Raw genomic sequence first — 19,719 nt, 5'->3', positions numbered from 1 at the left:
ATATATATATTTTTTTTTTTATCACACAGATTCGATTGTTTACAAACTCTTTTACTATTTCGCCGCATAATGGGGCTGAAGCATTGGTAAGTTTGTGTTGGTTTTGATTTTTTGCGGATTATTTGGACACAGTTGTCGTCATTTATCAAACTGGTGTAAAGTAGAACTGGCTTAGTTGCCCATAGCATTCAATTAGATTCCACCTTTTATTTTCCAAAGGAGCTGTCAAAAACGAAAGGTTGAATCTGATTGGTTGCTGTGGGCAACGAAGCCAGTTCTACTTTACACCAGTTTCATAAATGACCCAAGTGTTCTTTATTTTAGAGCAGTTTATATTCTGTCATTTTTAGTGACTCTTTGACTACTAGCCTGGCTATCCCTGGTGCTCTTTAGGGATGGCTTCCTTTTAGTTTTTGATAGCTCAAGTCTTCCCCCCTCCCCCATATACAGTTTTTTGGGGGCATCTTTTTTCATGCCAAGAACACTCATGGCACTTCATGACACACTGCAAAAATGTTCCCCAAAATACTTGTATGTAGTGTGTTCATAATGCACTATAGACTTTTTAACTCACTAACCCATACATGGTGAGCTTGCTCCATACATGTCAGATCATTTAACCCCTCAGATACTGCTGTCAGTAGCTACCACAGCATCTGTAGGGCTAGACAGCTGGAAAGGGTTCACCCTGTCCTCCAATCTGAGCCACAGCAGCAAGATCAGAGCTATGGACGTTTGCCATGACAGCTATGGTGAAACTACGACTCCCAAAATGCCCCCTTGCTTGGATGTTCTCAAACTCCATATAAGTGAATGGAGAATGCTGGGAGTCGTAGTTTCAGCACAGCTGGAGTGCCGGACGTTAGCCATCACAGGCCTATGACCTTGTGAAAGTTCCCAGACCTGTCATGATCCTATAGCCTACAATAGTATTCAATCAGAGGATTGCATGTTCAAGTTCCTAAGGGGGCTAAAAATGACAGTTTAAGAAGTGGGGAAAAAAAGAATCAAATATTAAAAATTCAGTCACCCTCCTTTTTCACAATGTTACATACAAATTAACAATGAAAAAATTTACTTTACTAATACAAACAATTAAATTATAAAAAAATGTTACCTGCGTGGTGAATGCTGTAACAGAAAAAAAAAATCCACAATTCGCCATTTTAAGTTATAGGTGTGAAAATGTTGATGCAAAGAAAATTTATATATATATATATATATATATATATATATATATATATATATATATATTTTTTTTTAAAGAAGTTAGATATAGTAAAAACTATATTCATTTTCTATCTCTATAATCTTACTGGCCTGCAGAGTCAGTTATGTCATTTTTGGTGTACAGTGAACCCTGTAATATCAAATGCAAAAAATTGGGTGGAATTTAATTTTTTTTCCCCGGCGCCTCCACAACGGCACTCCAGGAGGGTGTCCCCACCTCCCCAGGATAGGAAACAACGTAGAAGCTTAAGTTTAAAAGGCCCCCTCCCCTTATCTGCTTCAGTTTGTTGTTTCCTGTCCTCGGGATCGCGTGGAAGCCGCTCCTGCTACGGCGGGGGGTAATGCGCACGGCCTGGAGGATTCCCCTGTTCGGGAGGCCCGTGCAGAGGTGGGGGTAACGGACTGCCCTGCACCTTAGGCGTAAGTCCGTCCATGAAGGCAGCCACGGGCCTCCGTTCCTTAGGTTCGTTAAGGAACGAGGGATCAAGCGCGCATGCGCACGCACAGGCGGAAGTGAGCTCGCCAGTCCTCGGCGTCACTTCCGCTGGCGTGTGACGTCAGAGGACTGGCGGATATAGAGCCTGGAAGCGAGGAGTCGGCATCCTGCTTCACTTGCTGTCATGTCTACTCCCGTGGAAGCTCCTGAGACTCGCAAACCTGTGTATCCTGCCGCCCAGAGCCCGGTAAGCCTCCTTCCCTTATGTTTTAATCCGGAGGGGGGGGTGGAAGATTACACACTATTTCCCACTTTCCCTCACTAGTGGTGCTGGTGGTAGTGTAGCTATTACATGCCCTAAAATAGATTCAAATTACCTTTCAGGGCCAGGATACCAGCACCAGAAGATCTGGGGACTCTTTGTCTAAAAAGAGATGTGCTGTGTGTAAAAAAATCCCTACCCTCTAAAACTAAAAAATCACTATGTCCTAAGTGTACGGACAAAATAGTGTCGGAAAAATCGCCCTCTCTTCTGGAATCCATCCGGGGTATGATTAAAGAGGAGGTGAATTCAGCAATTGTTGCTAGACTCCCTCCGTGCTCTCCTCAGCCCTCCACCTCGCAAAAATCCCAGGTGTCGCACCATCAGCCTGAGCCTGACTCCGAAGAGGGAGAGGTAGTGTCTCTTGAGGAATCCGAATCCTCTGAGGAGGAATCAGGGAAACCCCTCTGTAGCCCAGAAGAAACCGAGAGGTTATTAAGGACCATCAGGGCCACAATGAAAATTGAAGAGACCAAGGAGCCTCAGTCCGTGCAGGACAAGATGTTCCAGGGACTGGGAGAAAAAAAGAGGAAAGTTTTTCCCGTCCATAATCATATCAAAACTTTAATTAAAAAAGAATGGAAAGATCCGGAGAAAAATAATTTAATACCGGTCTCCTTTAAGAGGAAATACCCATTCCTGGAGGAGGATTCAGTTCTATGAGATAAAACACCTAGAATTGATGTGCCGGTCGCCAGAATTTCCAAGAAGACGTGTCTCCCCTTTGAGGACATGGGCCTGCTTAAAGACCCCATGGATAAAAAGTGTGAGGGGCTTTTAAAACGTACCTAGGAGACAAACACAGCCATGCTCAGGCCCAGTATAGCAGCTACCTGCACATCAAGATCCCTGTCAATATGGCTAGACCAATTGGAAGAACACCTGGCTGTGGGGACTTCTAGGGAAAAAATCCTAGCCTCAATACCTACCCTTAAGCAGGCATGTAATTTTCTGTCAGACGCGTCAGCTGATCTGGTGAAACTATCCGCTAGATCCGCGGCCCTCTCCAATTCCACAAGAAGAGCTGTGTGGCTTAGATCTTGGACGGGGGAAGCTAGCTCAAAAAGTAGGCTATGCGCCATTCCGTGTGAGGGGGATAAGCTTTTTGGTTCTGTTCTGGAGGAGATTTTAGAGAAAGCGTCTGACAAAAAGAAAGGCTTTCCATCAGAATCAAAATTCTACCAACAACGTCGGTCCTTTCGTAGCCAAAGGAGGAATAAAACAGACCAAAAGAGGAGAGAAAACACTAATAGATGGCAATCCTCCAGGGGGAGAGGAAGAGGGTTTCTTTTTAACCCCGAGTCCACCTCTAAGCCAGTCAATGACGCCAGGCATCAAGTAGGGGGCAGGTTAAGAAAGTTTACCTCCGCTTGGGAGAAGATCTCGTCCGCCCCTTGGATTATAAGCACCATATCCATGGGGTACAAGCTAGAGTTCAATACCCCCCCCCCCTCCCCCAGAGCATTTCTTTATCAACAAGCCAGTAAAAAAAACAGAAAGCCAACAAGCCTTAGAGTCTGAGATATCATCTCTCTTAGAAAAAGAAGTCATTGTACTAGTCCCAGAAGGTCAGGAGAGGCAGGGATTCTATTCCCCCATATTCCTTATTCAAAAACCCAACAAATCCTTCAGGTTGATAATCAATTTAAAAAAACTGAACAAATATATGACCTACAAAAAATTCAAAATGGAGTCGATCAGATCCACAGTAAATCTCCTACCCAAAAATTGTTACATGGTAACTATAGACCTTGCGGACGCATACTACCATGTGCCCATACACAGAGCCTACCAAAAATATCTCAGAATAGCCCTCCTTCTAGGAGATCGGGAGTTTCACTTCCAGTTTCAGGCCCTGCCCTTTGGGATATCATCCGCCCCAAGAATTTTCTCAAAAATCATGGCCGAAGTGACAGGGTTCCTACACCTTCAAGGTATCCTAGTAGTCCCATACCTAGACGACCTCCTAATAGCGGGCTCATCTCTTCAGGTTCTCCAGGATCATTTACAGCTGGTGCAGGAGAAACTGACCGAGCTAGGCTGGCTAATAAATACTCAAAAATCCGACTTAGTTCCCAGTCAACTGAAAAAATTTCTAGGGATACTGTTAGATTCTCACAATCTCATGTCCTTCCTGCCTCTAGAAAAACAGATAAACATAGGTCAAAAAGTCTCAAATATTTGTGAAGCAAAAAAAGTAACCATAAGAGACATCATGAGTCTGTTAGGTCATCTAACATCCACTATTCCCGCAGTACGATGGGCACAACATCACACGAGAATCTTGCAAAAGTTCCTCCTAGAATACTGGGACGGAGAACAAAGCTCTCTAAACAGGAAGGTAGAAATTCCACTAAAAGTAAAAATATCTCTCCTATGGTGGAAAATAAAAAGAAACCTCCAAAAAGGAGTCTTTTGGCGACCGATAAACCAGATAATTATAACTACCGACGCCAGCAGCCGGGGCTGGGGTGCCCATACAGGGAATCATCTAATCCAGGGCTCCTGGAGTCCAGAGATGTCAGCAGCCTCTTCAAACGTAAGAGAACTGTCGGCAGTATGGGAGGCGCTAACACATCTTCCAGGCGTAAAAACCCGTCATGTAAAGATACTGTCCGACAATGCTACTACCGTAGCCTACCTGAACCGACAAGGGGGTACCAGAAGCAAAAAGCTACAAAAATTGACAGGAGAAATTTTCAGCTGGGCAGAGAAGAATATAAATTCCCTGGTAGTAGTCCATCTGAAAGGAGAGGAAAACGAAATAGCAGACTATCTCAGCAGAGAAGTTCTAAAAGGGGGAGAGTGGTCTCTAGATCCCAACATGTTCAGGCAAATAACACTCAAATGGGGGCTACCAAAAGTAGATCTCTTCGCAAACCAGAGAAACAGAAAACTCGAGTTATTCGGTTCCCTCTCCAACAGGGACCACCCACTGATGGTGGACGCCCTGTCTTGTCCATGGCCAAAAGATCTCCTGTACGCATTTCCCCCGTACAACATAATTTCAAAAGTGCTAATGAAAATAATAGAAGAGAAAGCACAACTAATATTTATCGCTCCCTTTTGGCCCAAAAGGTCCTGGTTTCCCCTCCTCTACAATCTGTCGGCAGGTCAATACTGGTCTCTCCCATCATATCTGGGGCTACTACGGCAAGGGCCGGTACTTCATCCAGAGGTAGCAAACCTTCACTTAACAGCATGGAAAGTGAACGGGTCCACTTACAGCAAAGAGGTCTATCAGATTCTGTAATATCTACCTTACTATGCAGTAAAAAGGCCTCTACCTCCCAGATCTATAAGAGAACTTGGGAAACCTTCCTAAAGTTTGCAGGAGATAGAATATACTACAGTCAGGAGACTAATATCCCACTCATACTGGACTTTTTACAAGCAGGCCTGGATAAGGGCCTCAGACCCAACACCATAAAAGTACAAGTCTCAGCATTAAGTAGCTTCCTTGATGTAAGATTGGCAGACCTTCCATTAATAAAGAGGTTCATAAAAGGAGCATTCAGAAAATGCCCATTCATTCATTCGACCATTCCCCCGTGGGATTTGAACCTGGTGCTAGAAGTCCTAATGGAGGCACCCTTTGAGCCTTTGGAAGAGATCTCACTTAAACTTCTGTCCTTAAAGACTGCCTTTCTGCTGGCCATAACATCAGCCAAGAGAGTAGGTGAGATCCAGGCATTCTCCTGTAAAGCACCTTATCTTACAATTTTAGAAGACCGGATTATTCTTAAACATACCCCAATGTTTCTACCTAAAGTGGCCTCAAGGTTCCACCGCCAATAGGAGGTGTCACTTCCATCCTTTTGTGAGAATCCAACTTCGGACCTGGAGAGGAAATTCCATAACCTGGATGTCAGGAGATGTCTACTAACGTCCCTGGAAATCTCAGCGACATTCAGAAAATCGGACCATCTCCTCCTTCAATATCAAGGGCAGCGCAAAGGATCAGCAGCAAGCAAAAGCACTATATCCAGATGGATCCGGAACACCATCGAATTTTGCTATCTACAGAGGAACTTGACCCCTCCTGAGGGGATAAAAGCACACTCTACCAGAGCTGTGTCGGCCTCATGGGCGGAAAACGCCTCGGCCTCAGTAGACCAAATATGTACAGCAGCTACATGGAAAAATCCAAATACTTTCTTTAAACATTATAAGTTAGATATACTCAGAAGTCATGAGTTATCATATGGCAGAAAAGTTTTATCTGCAGTAGTCCCACCCTAGAGTTCATTTCTCTATTAATCCTCCTGGAGTGCCGTTGTGGAGGCGCCGGGGAAAAGAGACGATTACTCTTACCGGTAATTGGATTTTCCAATAGCCTCCACAACGGCACTGGATTCCCTACCCAAGTGGTATAATTTATGTGGAATGTTATGTTACTCATGTTATGTTGTCATTATATCAATACAGTTTTGAACCAACTAACTAACCGAGTCCTATCTCATTAACTGAAGCAGGTAAGGGGAGGGGGCCTTTTAAACTTAAGCTTCTACGTTGTTTCCTGTCCTGGGGAGGCGGGGACACCCTCCTGGAGTGCAGTTGTGGAGGCTATTGGAAAATCCAATTACCGGTAAGAGTAATCGTCTCTATTTTTTTCAGTTTCGCAAATGCGCTGCACTAGTGAGCAGGCACCATATTTAAATACCCGACTTCCACTGTAAATTTACTTTGGGCTATCAGGTACTGGTTTACCTCTTCTCTTAAACCTTTCCCTCTCTGCATTACAGCAGCCATTAGTTTTTATATATATATTTTTTTTTTATTACAACTTACTCACTGAGTGACTGGGCATCAACTTGGCAAATGAGATTCAATGTGGACAAATGTAAAGTTATGCATCTTGGTAGTAATAATCTCTGTGCTTTATATGTCCTAGGTGATATAACACTGGGAGAGTCACTTATAGAGAAGGATTTGGGTGTCCTTGTGGATGGTAGAAATAAATAACAGCATACAATGTCAATCAGCTGCTTCTAAGGCCACCAGGATATTGTCATGCATTAAATGAGGCATTGACTCGCGGGGCAGGGATGTAATACTACCACTTTACAAAGCGTTGGTGTGGCCTCATCTGGAATATGCAGTTCAGTTCTGGGCACCAGTCCATAGAAAGGATGCTCTGCAGCTGGAAAAAGTACAGAGGAGAGCGACTAAACTGATAATGGGCATAGAGGGTCTTGGTTATGAAGAAAGATTAAAATAATTGAATTTATTTAGTCTTGAGAAGAGACGTCTAAGGGGGGAAATGATTAACCTGTACAAGTATATAAATGGGCCATACAAAAAATACGGTGAAAAGCTGTTTCCATGTAAAATGCGCTCAAAAGACAAGGGGGCACTGCCTCCGACTGAAGAAGAAAAAGTTCAGTCTCCAGAAGCGGCAAAGCTTCTTTACTGTAAGAACTGTGAATCTGTGGAATAGACTTCCTCAGGACGTGGTCACAGCAGGAACAGTGGACAGTTTCAAAAAGTGTTTAGATGAATTCTTAAAAGTAAAAAACATTAATGCTTATGAAAATGTGTAGAAATCTGAGTCTTACTTCCTTCTGCGATTCACGTCCCCACCTATCCCTTGGTTGAACTTGATGGACTTATGTTTTTTTTCAACCGTATTAACTATGTATATTTTATTGTAAATGGCAATATTTCTTTAGGGGTTGTGATTTTGCTTTATTTTTTAAATTCTTTTATTTAAAATGTTATTGAAACAAAATTTGAACAGTATATACCCATACAAATAGCATAACCGTGTGGTAGAAGATTCCAGGCTCCAGTAACATTGGATATGGTTGTACAAACATGGAATAGATATGTGAAAAGAGTAGAGTACTATATAAAGCTACTTTCACACTAGCATTTTGGCTTTCCATTTGTGAGATCCATTCAGGGATCTCACAAGCGGTCCAAAATGGATCAGTTTTGCCCTAATGCATTCTGAATGGAAATGGATCCGCTCAGAATACATCAGTTTGCCTCCGTTCAGTCACCATTCCGCTCTGGAGGCGGACACCAGAACGCTGCTTGCAGCATTTTGCTGTCCACCTGATGAAGCGGAGCCAAACAGATCCGTCCTGGCACACAATGTAAGTCAATGGGGACAGATAAGTTTTCTCTAACACAATCTGGCACAATTGAAAACGGATCGATCCCCCATTGACTTTCAAGTAGCCAGCAGTGTGTTTCTAATGATGATTTTCTTCTCGCAGTCAGATGCGGTAAAAGCATGAAAAAATGTTCCTTGATCCCCTGCGCGCTCTATTTTTTTTTTTTTGTCACGCTTGAAGTCAAGGGGGCAGCGGCCTCCTTGCTTCAAGTCAGGGTAATTGCGCCCCTTCACCTGTGACAGCGCTTATGCACGAGAGTTCGGCTGGCTTTGCTGAACAGCCGGCTGTCAGTCACAGGAAAGGGGTCACGGTTACCTTGACTTGAAGCAAGGAGGCCGCTGGCCCCGTGACTTCAAGCGTGACTGGAAAATAGCGCGCGCAGGGGATCATGGAACGTTTATTTCATAATTAGAAACACATTGCTGGCTACTTGAAGGTACTGTTTGCGGTTTGGTGTGGTGTTTGCCACTGACAGGTTCCCTTTAAAAAGGTTCCTTTTTATTCCCTTCAGATATTGATCATAATCTACTTGCGACCTTCCTATCGTCTAAAGTTTATTAGACTTTTTTCCTATAATGGAATTTTTTTAGTTGTTCCAAAACTGAAGTTCTTTGCCTAAATTTAATAAGTAATGTTATTATTTTTAGGTGTGGCTTTTTAATCAGAAGCCAGAATCTCTTGATCCATTGGCAAAATATTACAGCTGCACATCAGGATTAGGAAATAGTTATGTAACACCACTAAAGGTTAGTATACTGCACTCTTCAACAATGAAAGAAGGCTTTCTCTATTGCCTGTAGCAACAGAACTGCACAACTTTATTATCTTAGTGGTTTTTAAAAACTAAAAGCTGAGTTGCTATGGGCAATAGTCTCTGTGTTAACTGTGTATGGTAAAAGGAGGTCTAATAAGACAAAAAATTCCACTGTGCCTGGGTTGTGTCTTACTTTAGCTCAGCTCCACTTTTATGGGGCTGACCCGCAATGCTAGATGGGGACTAAGGACAACAGCTATTTCTGGAGGTTAAAAAGCTAATTTTTCTAGTCATACAGCTTTGGGTCAAGGCTATACTCATAGGGGGAATTTATCATTCACCCTACCCCAGTTTTATGGCATTAAAACTTTGTTTTGCGACTTCTTAAGCGCCATTGCAACTTTACACACAACTGCCTTTTTTTTTTTTTTACTCTGCCCTTGCCAGGTTTCCGAAAAAGGGCAGGGCCATTGGTCCTGGCACATTTATCATTATATAGGCCCCTGTTGGAGGAGGCAATTTATGACAAGGCCGGCATAGCACACACTGATCTTGATAAATCGGTGCCATAGTTTGGACTGGAGTACAGAGTGTGCACTAAGTTTATGTGTTTAGACATTTTGTACATACAGTTTGGATAAGCATTGATAGACATGCCTAAGAGGATTGATAATTTGTGGTAAATTTAATAATGATTTGTGCAATTTTTGGGGTGAAAATATTGGTATGAATTATACCAACTATAAGGTGGCATAACAAAGAGGAAACGGTCTACCAAGTTGAATGAAAATGTGTTCGGTTGCACCATTTTGATCATTTTTTGTTTTTGAGCATAATGTCCACCATTTTTTACCTTATTTTTGCAATATTGAAAAATATCACCTAATATATGCATAAAACTTTAATTATTTTTTTTACATAACTTTCCCAGAAGTATAATTACTTAACATGGCACTCCCAGATACACTTTTTTAATACTCATTTTGTTGAATAAGACTTGTATGACAAAATACAGTCAAATGCATAGTGTAATAGAAAAGGTTACAGCTCTTTATAGATGCCTTGGTTAATGCACATAAGAGTTCTATATTCATTTGAGCATCCTACTTGTCTGTTTATACAGAGTAGAATAATATGGTAAACAAAATAAATGCTCTCTGCCTCTCCGTTACATTATGTAAATTGTAGTGAAATCTTTTTACCAGTGACTGTAGTTGTGAGTTATCCACTCCATTCATGTGACAACACTCTGGGGGAGATTTAGCAAACTGGTGTAAAGTAGAACTGGCTTAGTTGCCCATAGCCGCCAATCAGATTCCACCATTCATTTTCCAAATGAGCTTTCAGAAATGAAATGTGGAATCTGAATGGGTGCTCTGGGCAGCTAAGCCAGTTATGCTTTACACCAGTTTGATAAATCTCCACCTGAAGGGTTACATTAAATGTGATGTGTGGGCACCAGTAATCTGAGCTCATTTCAAGCCTAGCTTGTGAATGTAGCAGTCTGAAGACTGGATTAATTCTAGCTTCAATACTGAATAGAGACTGTGGTTAATGGAGGGAGCTGCCTCTGTCTAATCATTGGTACTCTACAATGCGATTGCAGGTGCTGGTTGCTGTGGTTACTGGAGCAATGGCCTTCAGGTCTGCCAGCAATGGAAGCCGATTGGACCCTGCCATAGGCAAGGTCTAATAGGGTTAGTTAAACACTGATAACTTTTGCAGTGTATTGTACCAGTAATCTGGACATTGCAAACTCAAAGCATTCATATGGAGAAAAAAAAAATACTACATATAATTGGTATCGCCGATTCTGTAACTACCCTATCAAACAAATCACATTCCTTATCCCGTAGGGTGAACAGCGAATAAAAAATGAATAACTGTCCCAGAATTGCTGTGTTCGGTCATCTCACCTCCTCAAAAAATGATAGAAAAATTAATTTTTAAAAAGTCCTATATAATCCAAAGTAGTCATAAAAACTACAGCACAAATGAGTTTTAATAAAAAAAAGTTGATTTTATGATGCAATAGTAGTAAAAATAAAGGGTATAAATGTGGTATTGTCATAATTTTATCAACCAATAAAAGGATCAGATTAATTAGTTACCGCAAACTGTGGACCCCATAAAAACAATTGATAAAATTGGTATTTGGCCACCTGCTTCTCAATAAAATGTATTAACAAACAAAACGATTCATCGATGAAATCGAGGCAAAAAAATCCTCAATGCAGTTTCCCTGCATCGAGGAATCGTTTGAATCACATGACCATGGAGCGGGAGTGAAATGAAGCTTCTCACTCACTCCGTGGCCTCCTGAGTCCCGACTCGACACCGCGCTGCAGGGCCTTGCGTACACACATCGTCAGTGCGCTGGCTGACTATGTGTGTGATGTCAGGTCCCAGTGCATGCTGGGATGAAGACTCGTCTCCTGTGGACTCCATGTGCCAGCGCACGCCACACTGCCATTTAAGGTAAGTATAAAGTCCTTGGGCAATGGCATGTTATTAAAGGTAAGTATAAAGTCCATTGGCAATGGCATGTTATTGGCGCAGGGGGGGGGGGGGGTTAGAGAGAAGAGTTAATTGGGGCACCAGGCTGTGATTTGGCATGTATAAAGAGATATGAGAGGGATGTGGGGGGGGATGGAGAGGGGTTAATGGGGGCATCTGTGATTTGGCAGTGGCATGTATAAAGTTATTGGAGGGGTGATTTGGCATGTATAAAGTTATTGGTTCGGAGAGGGGTTAATGGGGGCACCTGTGATTTGGCATGGAGGGGCTGATCTGGGGGAGTGGGGGACATGGTGGATGGCATGGAGGCACAGGGGAAGGGGGACATCATAGAAATCTGGATGGCATGGAGGGGCTGAGGCACTGGTGGACATGGCATGGGGGGCTGCTGATCTGATGGCAGTGGGAGTCGGGGGACATGGTGGAGGGCATTGGAGGTACTGGGAAGGGGAACATCATGGCAATCTGGATGGCATGGAGGGGCTGATGGCAGTGCCATCATGGGGGCACTGGGGGACATGGCATGGAGGGGCTGCTGATCTGATGGCACTGGGGTAGTGGGGGACATGGCAATGGATGGAATGGGGCCCTGGCTCTGATTGCACTGCAGCAAGGGAGGGTGTGATTATGGTGGCAGGCGGTCTGATCATGGGGGTCTGATTGCGGGCTTGCGGCATGGGGGGACTGATTTGAGGGCAAGGCTGACTGACTTGGAGTGGGGGGCTTATCTGTGGCTGAGATCTATGATAGTCTTATTTGAGGGGGGGGGGGGGGGGGGTGTAGTATGATCTGTGTTCTGATGAAAATTATTTTGTTTCTGAAATTCTAATTTTTCCCCCCCACCCCCGGAATTTGTGACTCAAGTTTTACTAACTGTTGCACAAAGCAAGAGGCAAAACCTAAAGAAGTATTACTTTACTTCAACTGCGAAATGGAGAAAGAGAGAAAATTGTGAGGCCAAGGGGCGAACAGAATAGACAGGACAGAGAAAACGGCACAGAGTGTCCAAAGTTTGGGATAATTTCAAGCTGAAAAAGAAAAGTCTGTACAGTGTGTCTATTGTAAAACCGAACTAGCTTATCATAATAGCACAACATCAATGCTTCAACATCTGAACAGAAAACACCCAGTTTATGCATGTAGTTCACCGACCGGACCAAAGGTAAGTAAAGCAAACATTTTATATGATCTACACACACAACACACAGGCTTCGTATTGTAATAATAATTGTTTACTTAACCTCTCTTTCAGTACATCACAATGACAGTGACGTGTGGACAGCAGCATCACGTTCAACTGAAGCAGCTGAGCTTACAGACAGCATTCTGATCATGATTGTCACAGATATGTGCCCGCTATCCATGGTGAAGGATGAAGGTTTTCAGAGGAGAATTTCCTCTTTCAATCCAAGATACACTCTTCCTTTAAGAACCTACTTCATGAAAATTATGGAGGAAAAGTATGAAGAAATCAAAGGCAAGTTGAAGAACACTCTTAAGGAGACTAACACCATTACACTTACAACTGACATTTGGACGAGCATTGCTACAGAAGCTTATCTGGGGGTGATGTGTCATTTTCTTGGGAACGATTGGGAAATGGAGTCCTACAGCCTAACTACGATGCCACTTGAAGAAAGACACACAGCTGCATATATTGCAGAGTGGCTTGAGGATGTCATATCCATATTTGACATTCCAGCAGAGAAAGTCAAAGCTGTTGTCCATGACAATGGTGCTAATGTTGTAGCAGCAGTGAAGATTTTAAAAGAAAAACATGGATGGGCATCGGAGCGATGTGCAGGTCACACCCTGAACTTGGTTGTGCAGAGTCAGAGCGGAGAACCACCAAACTATCTCTAAGTGTGTGGCTTGTGTAAGATGCCTTGTTCAGCATTTTAAGAAGAGTGAGTTGGCATGCACCAAGCTAAAGAAGAAGCAATAGCAGATGGGCACACCACAACATTTGCTGGTGCATGATGTAAGTACACGCTGGAATAGCACTTATCACATGATAGCAAGATTGCTGGAACAAAGATGTCCGGTGACTGCTGCTCTCTCAGACCCAGAAGTGACTCCAAGAGGAAAACACCACTACCTTGATCTGAAGCCTGAACAGTGGAGCCTGATTGAGGCGCTAAGCCAGGCCCTTGAGCCATTTGAAGGAGCTACAGTATTTCTGAGTGGGCAGAATTATGTTACCCTCTCTGCACTTCCACAGCTACTGCAGAACCTAAAGAAGTCCATACAGGGTTTAGCTTTTGAGACTGCACTATTCATGTCATGCCAGGCTCATGTGGTACAACAGATCACAACAAGATGACAAGAACTGTCTACATTTCAACCTGACTCTTCAAACACTGCCCTAATTGCCGCTTGCTCTGGATCCCAGATTTAAGAAACTTAAATTCTTGTGTGCTGATTAATCATTCATGGTCCAAATCACAGTACAGACCATGGCACTTGTTGCCAAAAACAAAATGACATGTCCCAGTGAACATGATGAAGCTTCTTCTAGAAGAGGACAAGAAGATAACCCTGCTGCAGCAAAGTATGCCAAGGATCATGCAACAGCCACATCATTCCTCCAGCATATACTTGGATCATCAGAGTCCAGCTCCAGTGATGAAGAGGATAAGGAGCAGCAGTTAAGCCAATCTGTGCAGAAGGAGGTCTTGATGTTCTTTGGAGAACATCCCTTATCCAAGAAAGCGAATCCGCTGTCATGGTGGAAAACAACACGCTATCTAGTACTAGCAAAGCTGGCAAAGTCCTTTCTGTGTATTCAAGCAACAGCAACTCCATCAAAGCGACTTTTTTTCTGCAGCAGCCTCCGTTCTGAGCATGTGAATATGCTCACTTTTTGAATATGCTCACTTTTCTTCATAGCAACCGCAAGACAGTCAGAACTAAAGTTGCCTGAAAGTCTTCAGAGTTGAACAACATAAAGGGTAAGGCAATGTTTATGTTTTACTACTTTGATTACTTTGTATTTTTTTAATTTTTTTGTAATTTAGCATTTTTTATTTGAATTTTGCTTTTAAAAGTAATTTGATCATCTTATTTAGGTTTCTTTAACAGCTTAGGCCAGGTTCACATTGCAGTGTGAACACTGGGACTCTGATCATCTGGTGACTGGCCGGAGTCTGGCAAAAAAAATGCTATGTCACTGTGCAGCATTTTTTGTCCTGATCCCCATTACAGTCAATGGGCATCTAGCTATGGCAGATGGAGCCGGTGTACACCGGAACAGACTGACGAAGTTCACAACATAACCTTAGATACACATTCTGGCAGAAGAACAGCCTGCAGGAGTATACCGTATTGGGTTTTGCCGGATACAACCAGCTCTCATTGACTATAATGTGGTCCAAGGCCACCTGGCCATGTTGCGGTATCAGTATGCCGTCAGTATCCAGCTATGCCCGATATGGTACATTCTGGCTGTTATTCTGACAGAATGTATAGTACAGCTGTGAAAGAAGCCTTATGTGTGTGCAATTATTTGCTATACCACTGTAAGAAATAAAAATATTGTTTTTATAAAGCAATACTTTATTTTAAGGTTTTTCTTGTTAGATTACTCGATTAATCGTAAAAATATAATCAATAGAATACTTGATTACTAAAATATTTGTTTACTGCAGCCCTAACTCAAAGTAACACAAAAAATACTTATACAGCTCTGCCAACAGAAAAATGTTTTGGCAGCACAGTCACAAATGAAAATAAATGATGTGTTTTTGTCTTTTTGAAAGTTGATTTAAGATAAATTCTACAGCCCGAGTGCTGATAATTTTGACTTGCCCTCGTATAAATGAGTTATAAAAAAAAGTTATTTTATACTGAAAAAAGTAATATAGTGTTAACAGGTGTAAAGGAAAACTGAATTAGTTGCCCATAGCAATCAGGTTCCACTTTTCATTTTCCAAAGGCGCTGTGAAAAATAAATATCCTCCAGCATCTTGTTTGATCAGGAAGTCCATTTTTCTAGTCATATGTGACTTTCATAGGAATCACTAGAAAAACTAACTTCCCGTCCACACATAAGAATGTGCTGTCAGATGGAGAGTAATTGTCACAAGAGACAGCCGAGAACAAGAAGTAATAACAAAGATTGCCTTCACAACAATTTACATCATATGTCTTTATAATGGGCCAGAAAATACATTTTCTGAGTGCGCTACCTTAATTTGGGGGGAAAAAGCATCTTATGAAAGTTGCATGCAAGTCGCACAAGGGAGTAGAATTTATGGCCTATCCTTGGGATAGGCCATCAATATTAGATTGCTAGTTGTCCACCTTGTGATACCCGCAATGCTCAGCTGTTTGAAGGAGTGGCAGTGCTCTGCTAAACGCTGTGGCCACTTTATTTCAATCAGTCTAGACACTGTAATCAAACAGCATATTTAATAGTGGTATTGCAACTGTGTCACATTCAAGTGGGGAGCCATTGTTCATTAGGCCCTGTGCTCTACAATTAGTTGTTTCTGTCCCTGGCATTTAAGCTCATTCACTTGAATATAGTTAAATTGAGATGCGTTACTAGGCACAGCCACCATAAAATGCATGGTGCTGTGCATTGTAAACAATAAAGGGTACTTCTTATTGGAGTACCACTACCCCTTCTGTGACGGACTAAATAGTCACTGGGGCTGCTGGAGAAGCCTGAGGGCTAGCCTCCTTACTATGGACCCAGTACTATGGAGACACCCTCAGACCTTTTGGGGTTACATGGAACTATGAACCCTGATTTATGTGTGTAATTTATATGCCACATATTTCCTATTGTCCATTAAAAGTGCAGGGTGTGAATTCAGCAACACAAAAAGGGTTAACTCTGCACTGAGACTCCCACTGATTGTGTTAGTGATGGGATTAAGATAGCTGACTCTAGTAGTAGCTGACTCCTAGATGAGAATCACCCTATGATACGCTCAGGAGATAATCCCATCACATGTGTCTCCTCTCTCTCTATTCATTCATTATGGGCGGAAGGGGGGGGAGGGGAGGTCTGTTTGCATGTTGTTCATGGTTGATTGATTTATGTTGTTAGACTTCTTGAACTGTATATATATACTGAGTTGGTCTTCAATAAAGAGAGTTCCTGTTTTACCCTCAACATAGTGTCAGCTTATGTGTGGGGGAACAGCTATATTTACGCTGGGGATTGCTTATCGGTATTATACTCCCTTGGGATTACAACACAGTTCTACCCACTGGAAGTTGTATCCTGGTCTTGGGCCCAGGGTGGGTGGAAGACGGCAAGACCTCAACCAAGCTGTGGCGGTTCATGGGGTCAGCAGTGATTATGGTGTCAAGTGGAGTGCTTGGAGCCCTCAGGAAGCACTAGGAGCATCCATCAACGGAGGTACCCAGTCGGGGTGCCAGGAGATCCGTTACACCTTCGTTCTGCTAAGTGGTTGGAGTGCCAGTTGATCGCCTTCCACTTATAATATATTGATGGGCCATTCATATCATAGTCCTGGAAAACTCTTTTAAAACGTTATTCTCATCTTAACCTTTCATAGTTGCAATCAGTATAACCCTCCTAAGCAGGTGCCGTGATGGGCAGAGTTACAAAAACAGCGGAGTGGACTATACCATATTGTTTCTTCTGATAAAAATTAATGAAAGACATGCAATTATCATAGCAAGCTGTTTCCATAACTTCCATGTTACGGAAACTTTGTAGCTCCCATTCTGTTACTGTTCCCACAACCCTTACATTACCGGAGGTTTTTTCGTTTGTGTTTTTTTTTTTTTCTTCCCCATCTTCCTTGACCCATAACTTTTTTAGATTTCCGTTCCCATAGCTGTATGAGGGCATCTGTGCCCGCCTACCAGTGCCAAGGTGGTCTCAGTCAGACAGCTCCTACTCTAAACTTACCTATGTCGTTCCCATGTACATCTGTATATTTAGTTATCATATCGTGCAGGATGTTATCAGATACCAGAGTGAGGGCTTAGTCCATATATAATGTTTGCATCTTTTGTGTTAGTGCATTATTTTCCATGATCATATCCTGTGACTATTCCAAGATATAAAAGTCCAGTGAAACCCTTAATGATTACATATCCCCTCTATAGCTTATCAATTTTTTGTTATTGTTTTTTAAAGATGTTAAAATTTGAAATAGATTTAGAGATATTTTTGTTAAAATTAACTTATCAAAATATCTTTCACCATTTGCTTTTACTGTTTAGATGGATCTAGATGACACAAGCAGTCTCTCTTTTTATGAAAAAATATTGGACCTAGAAAAACAAGTGCGGAAGAGATTTGTACCTGGGAATTGTTAAAATCAATGACTAACAGACTATAAATTTTTTTAATTTTGTGAATTTTATGTATATTTTATCTGGATCTCAGACTACTACAATAACTTTATCATCAAGTAAAATAATTATTTATATGACGTGTCTTGTGTCTTTATTTGGATCACGATAATGCAACTTATTTACTGTGCTGCAAGTGAAACCTTTGCTGCTTTGTTTTCCTTGTATTTTACTATTGCCACCTTAATATATAGAAACACAAGCTCTATGCTGATTAAGGAAGCCAATCCCAGGCCAAAATAGGATTATCCCGTGCTTGAGGTCAACTTGATTTAACCCCTTAAAGGGGTGTTGTGCCATGATTGATATAAAAAATTTAAATCCTACATCATATAGTACATGGCAATACCTATCTAACCAAGCTAGAACCAGCCCTGTACCTGACATTGGTCCACAGATCTCCACATTAACTCCAAGTGCTCTGCTATGTTATCTTCAGCCAGGCAGTTCGGGGGTTGGGGGTTGTCTGGCCTCTCTGCTGCAGCTCTTTCCTTCTAACTGCCACAGCTTCTATTATAACAGGTGAAAAAAAGTAAATTGTCCAGCTTCACCTTGCAGTGCGTGTTTTATTAGGAAACGTGCTTAAAAACCAAACATCAGGCTCATTTCATCAACATGTTTCGGATCAACATATATTAACCGCCTGCCGCCACGCTAACGCCGAAAGGCGTCATTTCTGCGGCGCTCCCAGGTCACACTAACGCCAATAGGCGTCATCTCGCGTGAGCCGAGATTTCCTGTGAACGCGCGCACACAGGCGCGCGCGCTCACAGGAACGGAAGGTAAGAGAGTTGATCTCCAGCCTGCCAGCGGCGATCGTTCGCTGGCAGGCTGGAGATGTGTTTTTTTTAACCCCTAACAGGTATATTAGACGCTGTTTTGATAACAGCGTCTAATATACCTGCTACCTGGTCCTCTAGTGGTCCCCTTTGTTTGGATCGACCACCAGAGGACACAGGTAGCTCAGTAAAGTAGCACCAAGCACGACTACACTACACTACACCCCCCTCGTCACTTATTAACCCCTTATTAGCCCCTGATCACCCCATATAGACTCCCTGATCACCCCCTGTCATTGATTACCCCCCTGTCATTGATTACCCCCCTGTAAAGCTCCATTCAGACGTCCGCATGATTTTTACGGATCCACTGATAGATGGATCGGATCCGCAAAACGCATCCGGACGTCTGAATGAAGCCTTACAGGGGCGTGATCAATGACTGTGGTGATCACCCCATATAGACTCCCTGATCACCCTCCTGTAAAGCTCCATTCAGATGTCCGCATGATTTTTACGGATGCACTGATAGATGGATCGGATCCGCAAAACGCATCCGGACGTCTGAATGAAGCCTTACAGGGGCGTGATCAATGACTGTGGTGATCACCCCATATAGACTCCCTGATCACCCCCCTGTAAAGCTCCATTCAGATGTCCGCATGATTTTTACGGATGCACTGATAGATGGATCGGATCCGCAAAACGCATCCGGACGTCTGAATGAAGCCTTACAGGTTCATGATCAATGACTGTGGTGATCACCCCATATAGACTCCCTGATCACCCCCCTGTAAAGCTCCATTCAGATGTCCGCATGATTTTTACGGATGCACTGATAGATGGATCGGATCCGCAAAACGCATCCGGACGTCTGAATGAAGCCTTACAGGTTCATGATCAATGACTGTGGTGATCACCCCATATAGACTCCCTGATCACCCCCCTGTAAAGCTCCATTCAGATGTCCGCATGATTTTTACGGATGCACTGATAGATGGATCGGATCCGCAAAACGCATCCGGACGTCTGAATGAAGCCTTACAGGGGCATGATCAATGACTGTGGTGATCACCCCCCTGTCATTGATTACCCCCCTGTAAAGCTCCATTCAGATGTCCGCATGATTTTTACGGATGCACTGATAGATGGATCGGATCCGCAAAACGCATCCGGACGTCTGAATGAAGCCTTACAGGGGCATGATCAATGACTGTGGT

The 19,719-nt window shown here is 42.8% G+C and overlaps 1 protein-coding gene across 3 annotated transcripts in view; it reads left to right on the top strand.

The window, feature by feature from the left end:
* HSD17B7 (hydroxysteroid 17-beta dehydrogenase 7) overlaps nucleotides 1-17,797 on the top strand; it is a 169,648-nt gene extending 151,851 nt beyond the window's left edge. For 2 of the 3 annotated variants that reach the window (XM_040407786.1, XM_040407784.1), the window contains 3 exons: nucleotides 30-86; nucleotides 8,758-8,856; nucleotides 17,589-17,797. In XM_040407786.1, coding sequence (XP_040263720.1) covers nucleotides 30-86; nucleotides 8,758-8,856; nucleotides 17,589-17,684 — 252 coding nt within the window. In that variant the 3' untranslated portion in view covers nucleotides 17,685-17,797. The remainder of the gene's footprint in view (nucleotides 1-29; nucleotides 87-8,757; nucleotides 8,857-17,588) is intronic. The other variant, XM_040407785.1, reaches the window with a different exon arrangement.
* Nucleotides 17,798-19,719: the final 1,922 nt, after the last annotated feature.

Source organism: Bufo bufo, chromosome 9 (assembly GCF_905171765.1).
Source record: "Bufo bufo chromosome 9, aBufBuf1.1, whole genome shotgun sequence".
Taxonomy (NCBI): domain Eukaryota; kingdom Metazoa; phylum Chordata; class Amphibia; order Anura; family Bufonidae; genus Bufo; species Bufo bufo.
This window is presented reverse-complemented; position numbering and strand designations above follow the sequence as displayed.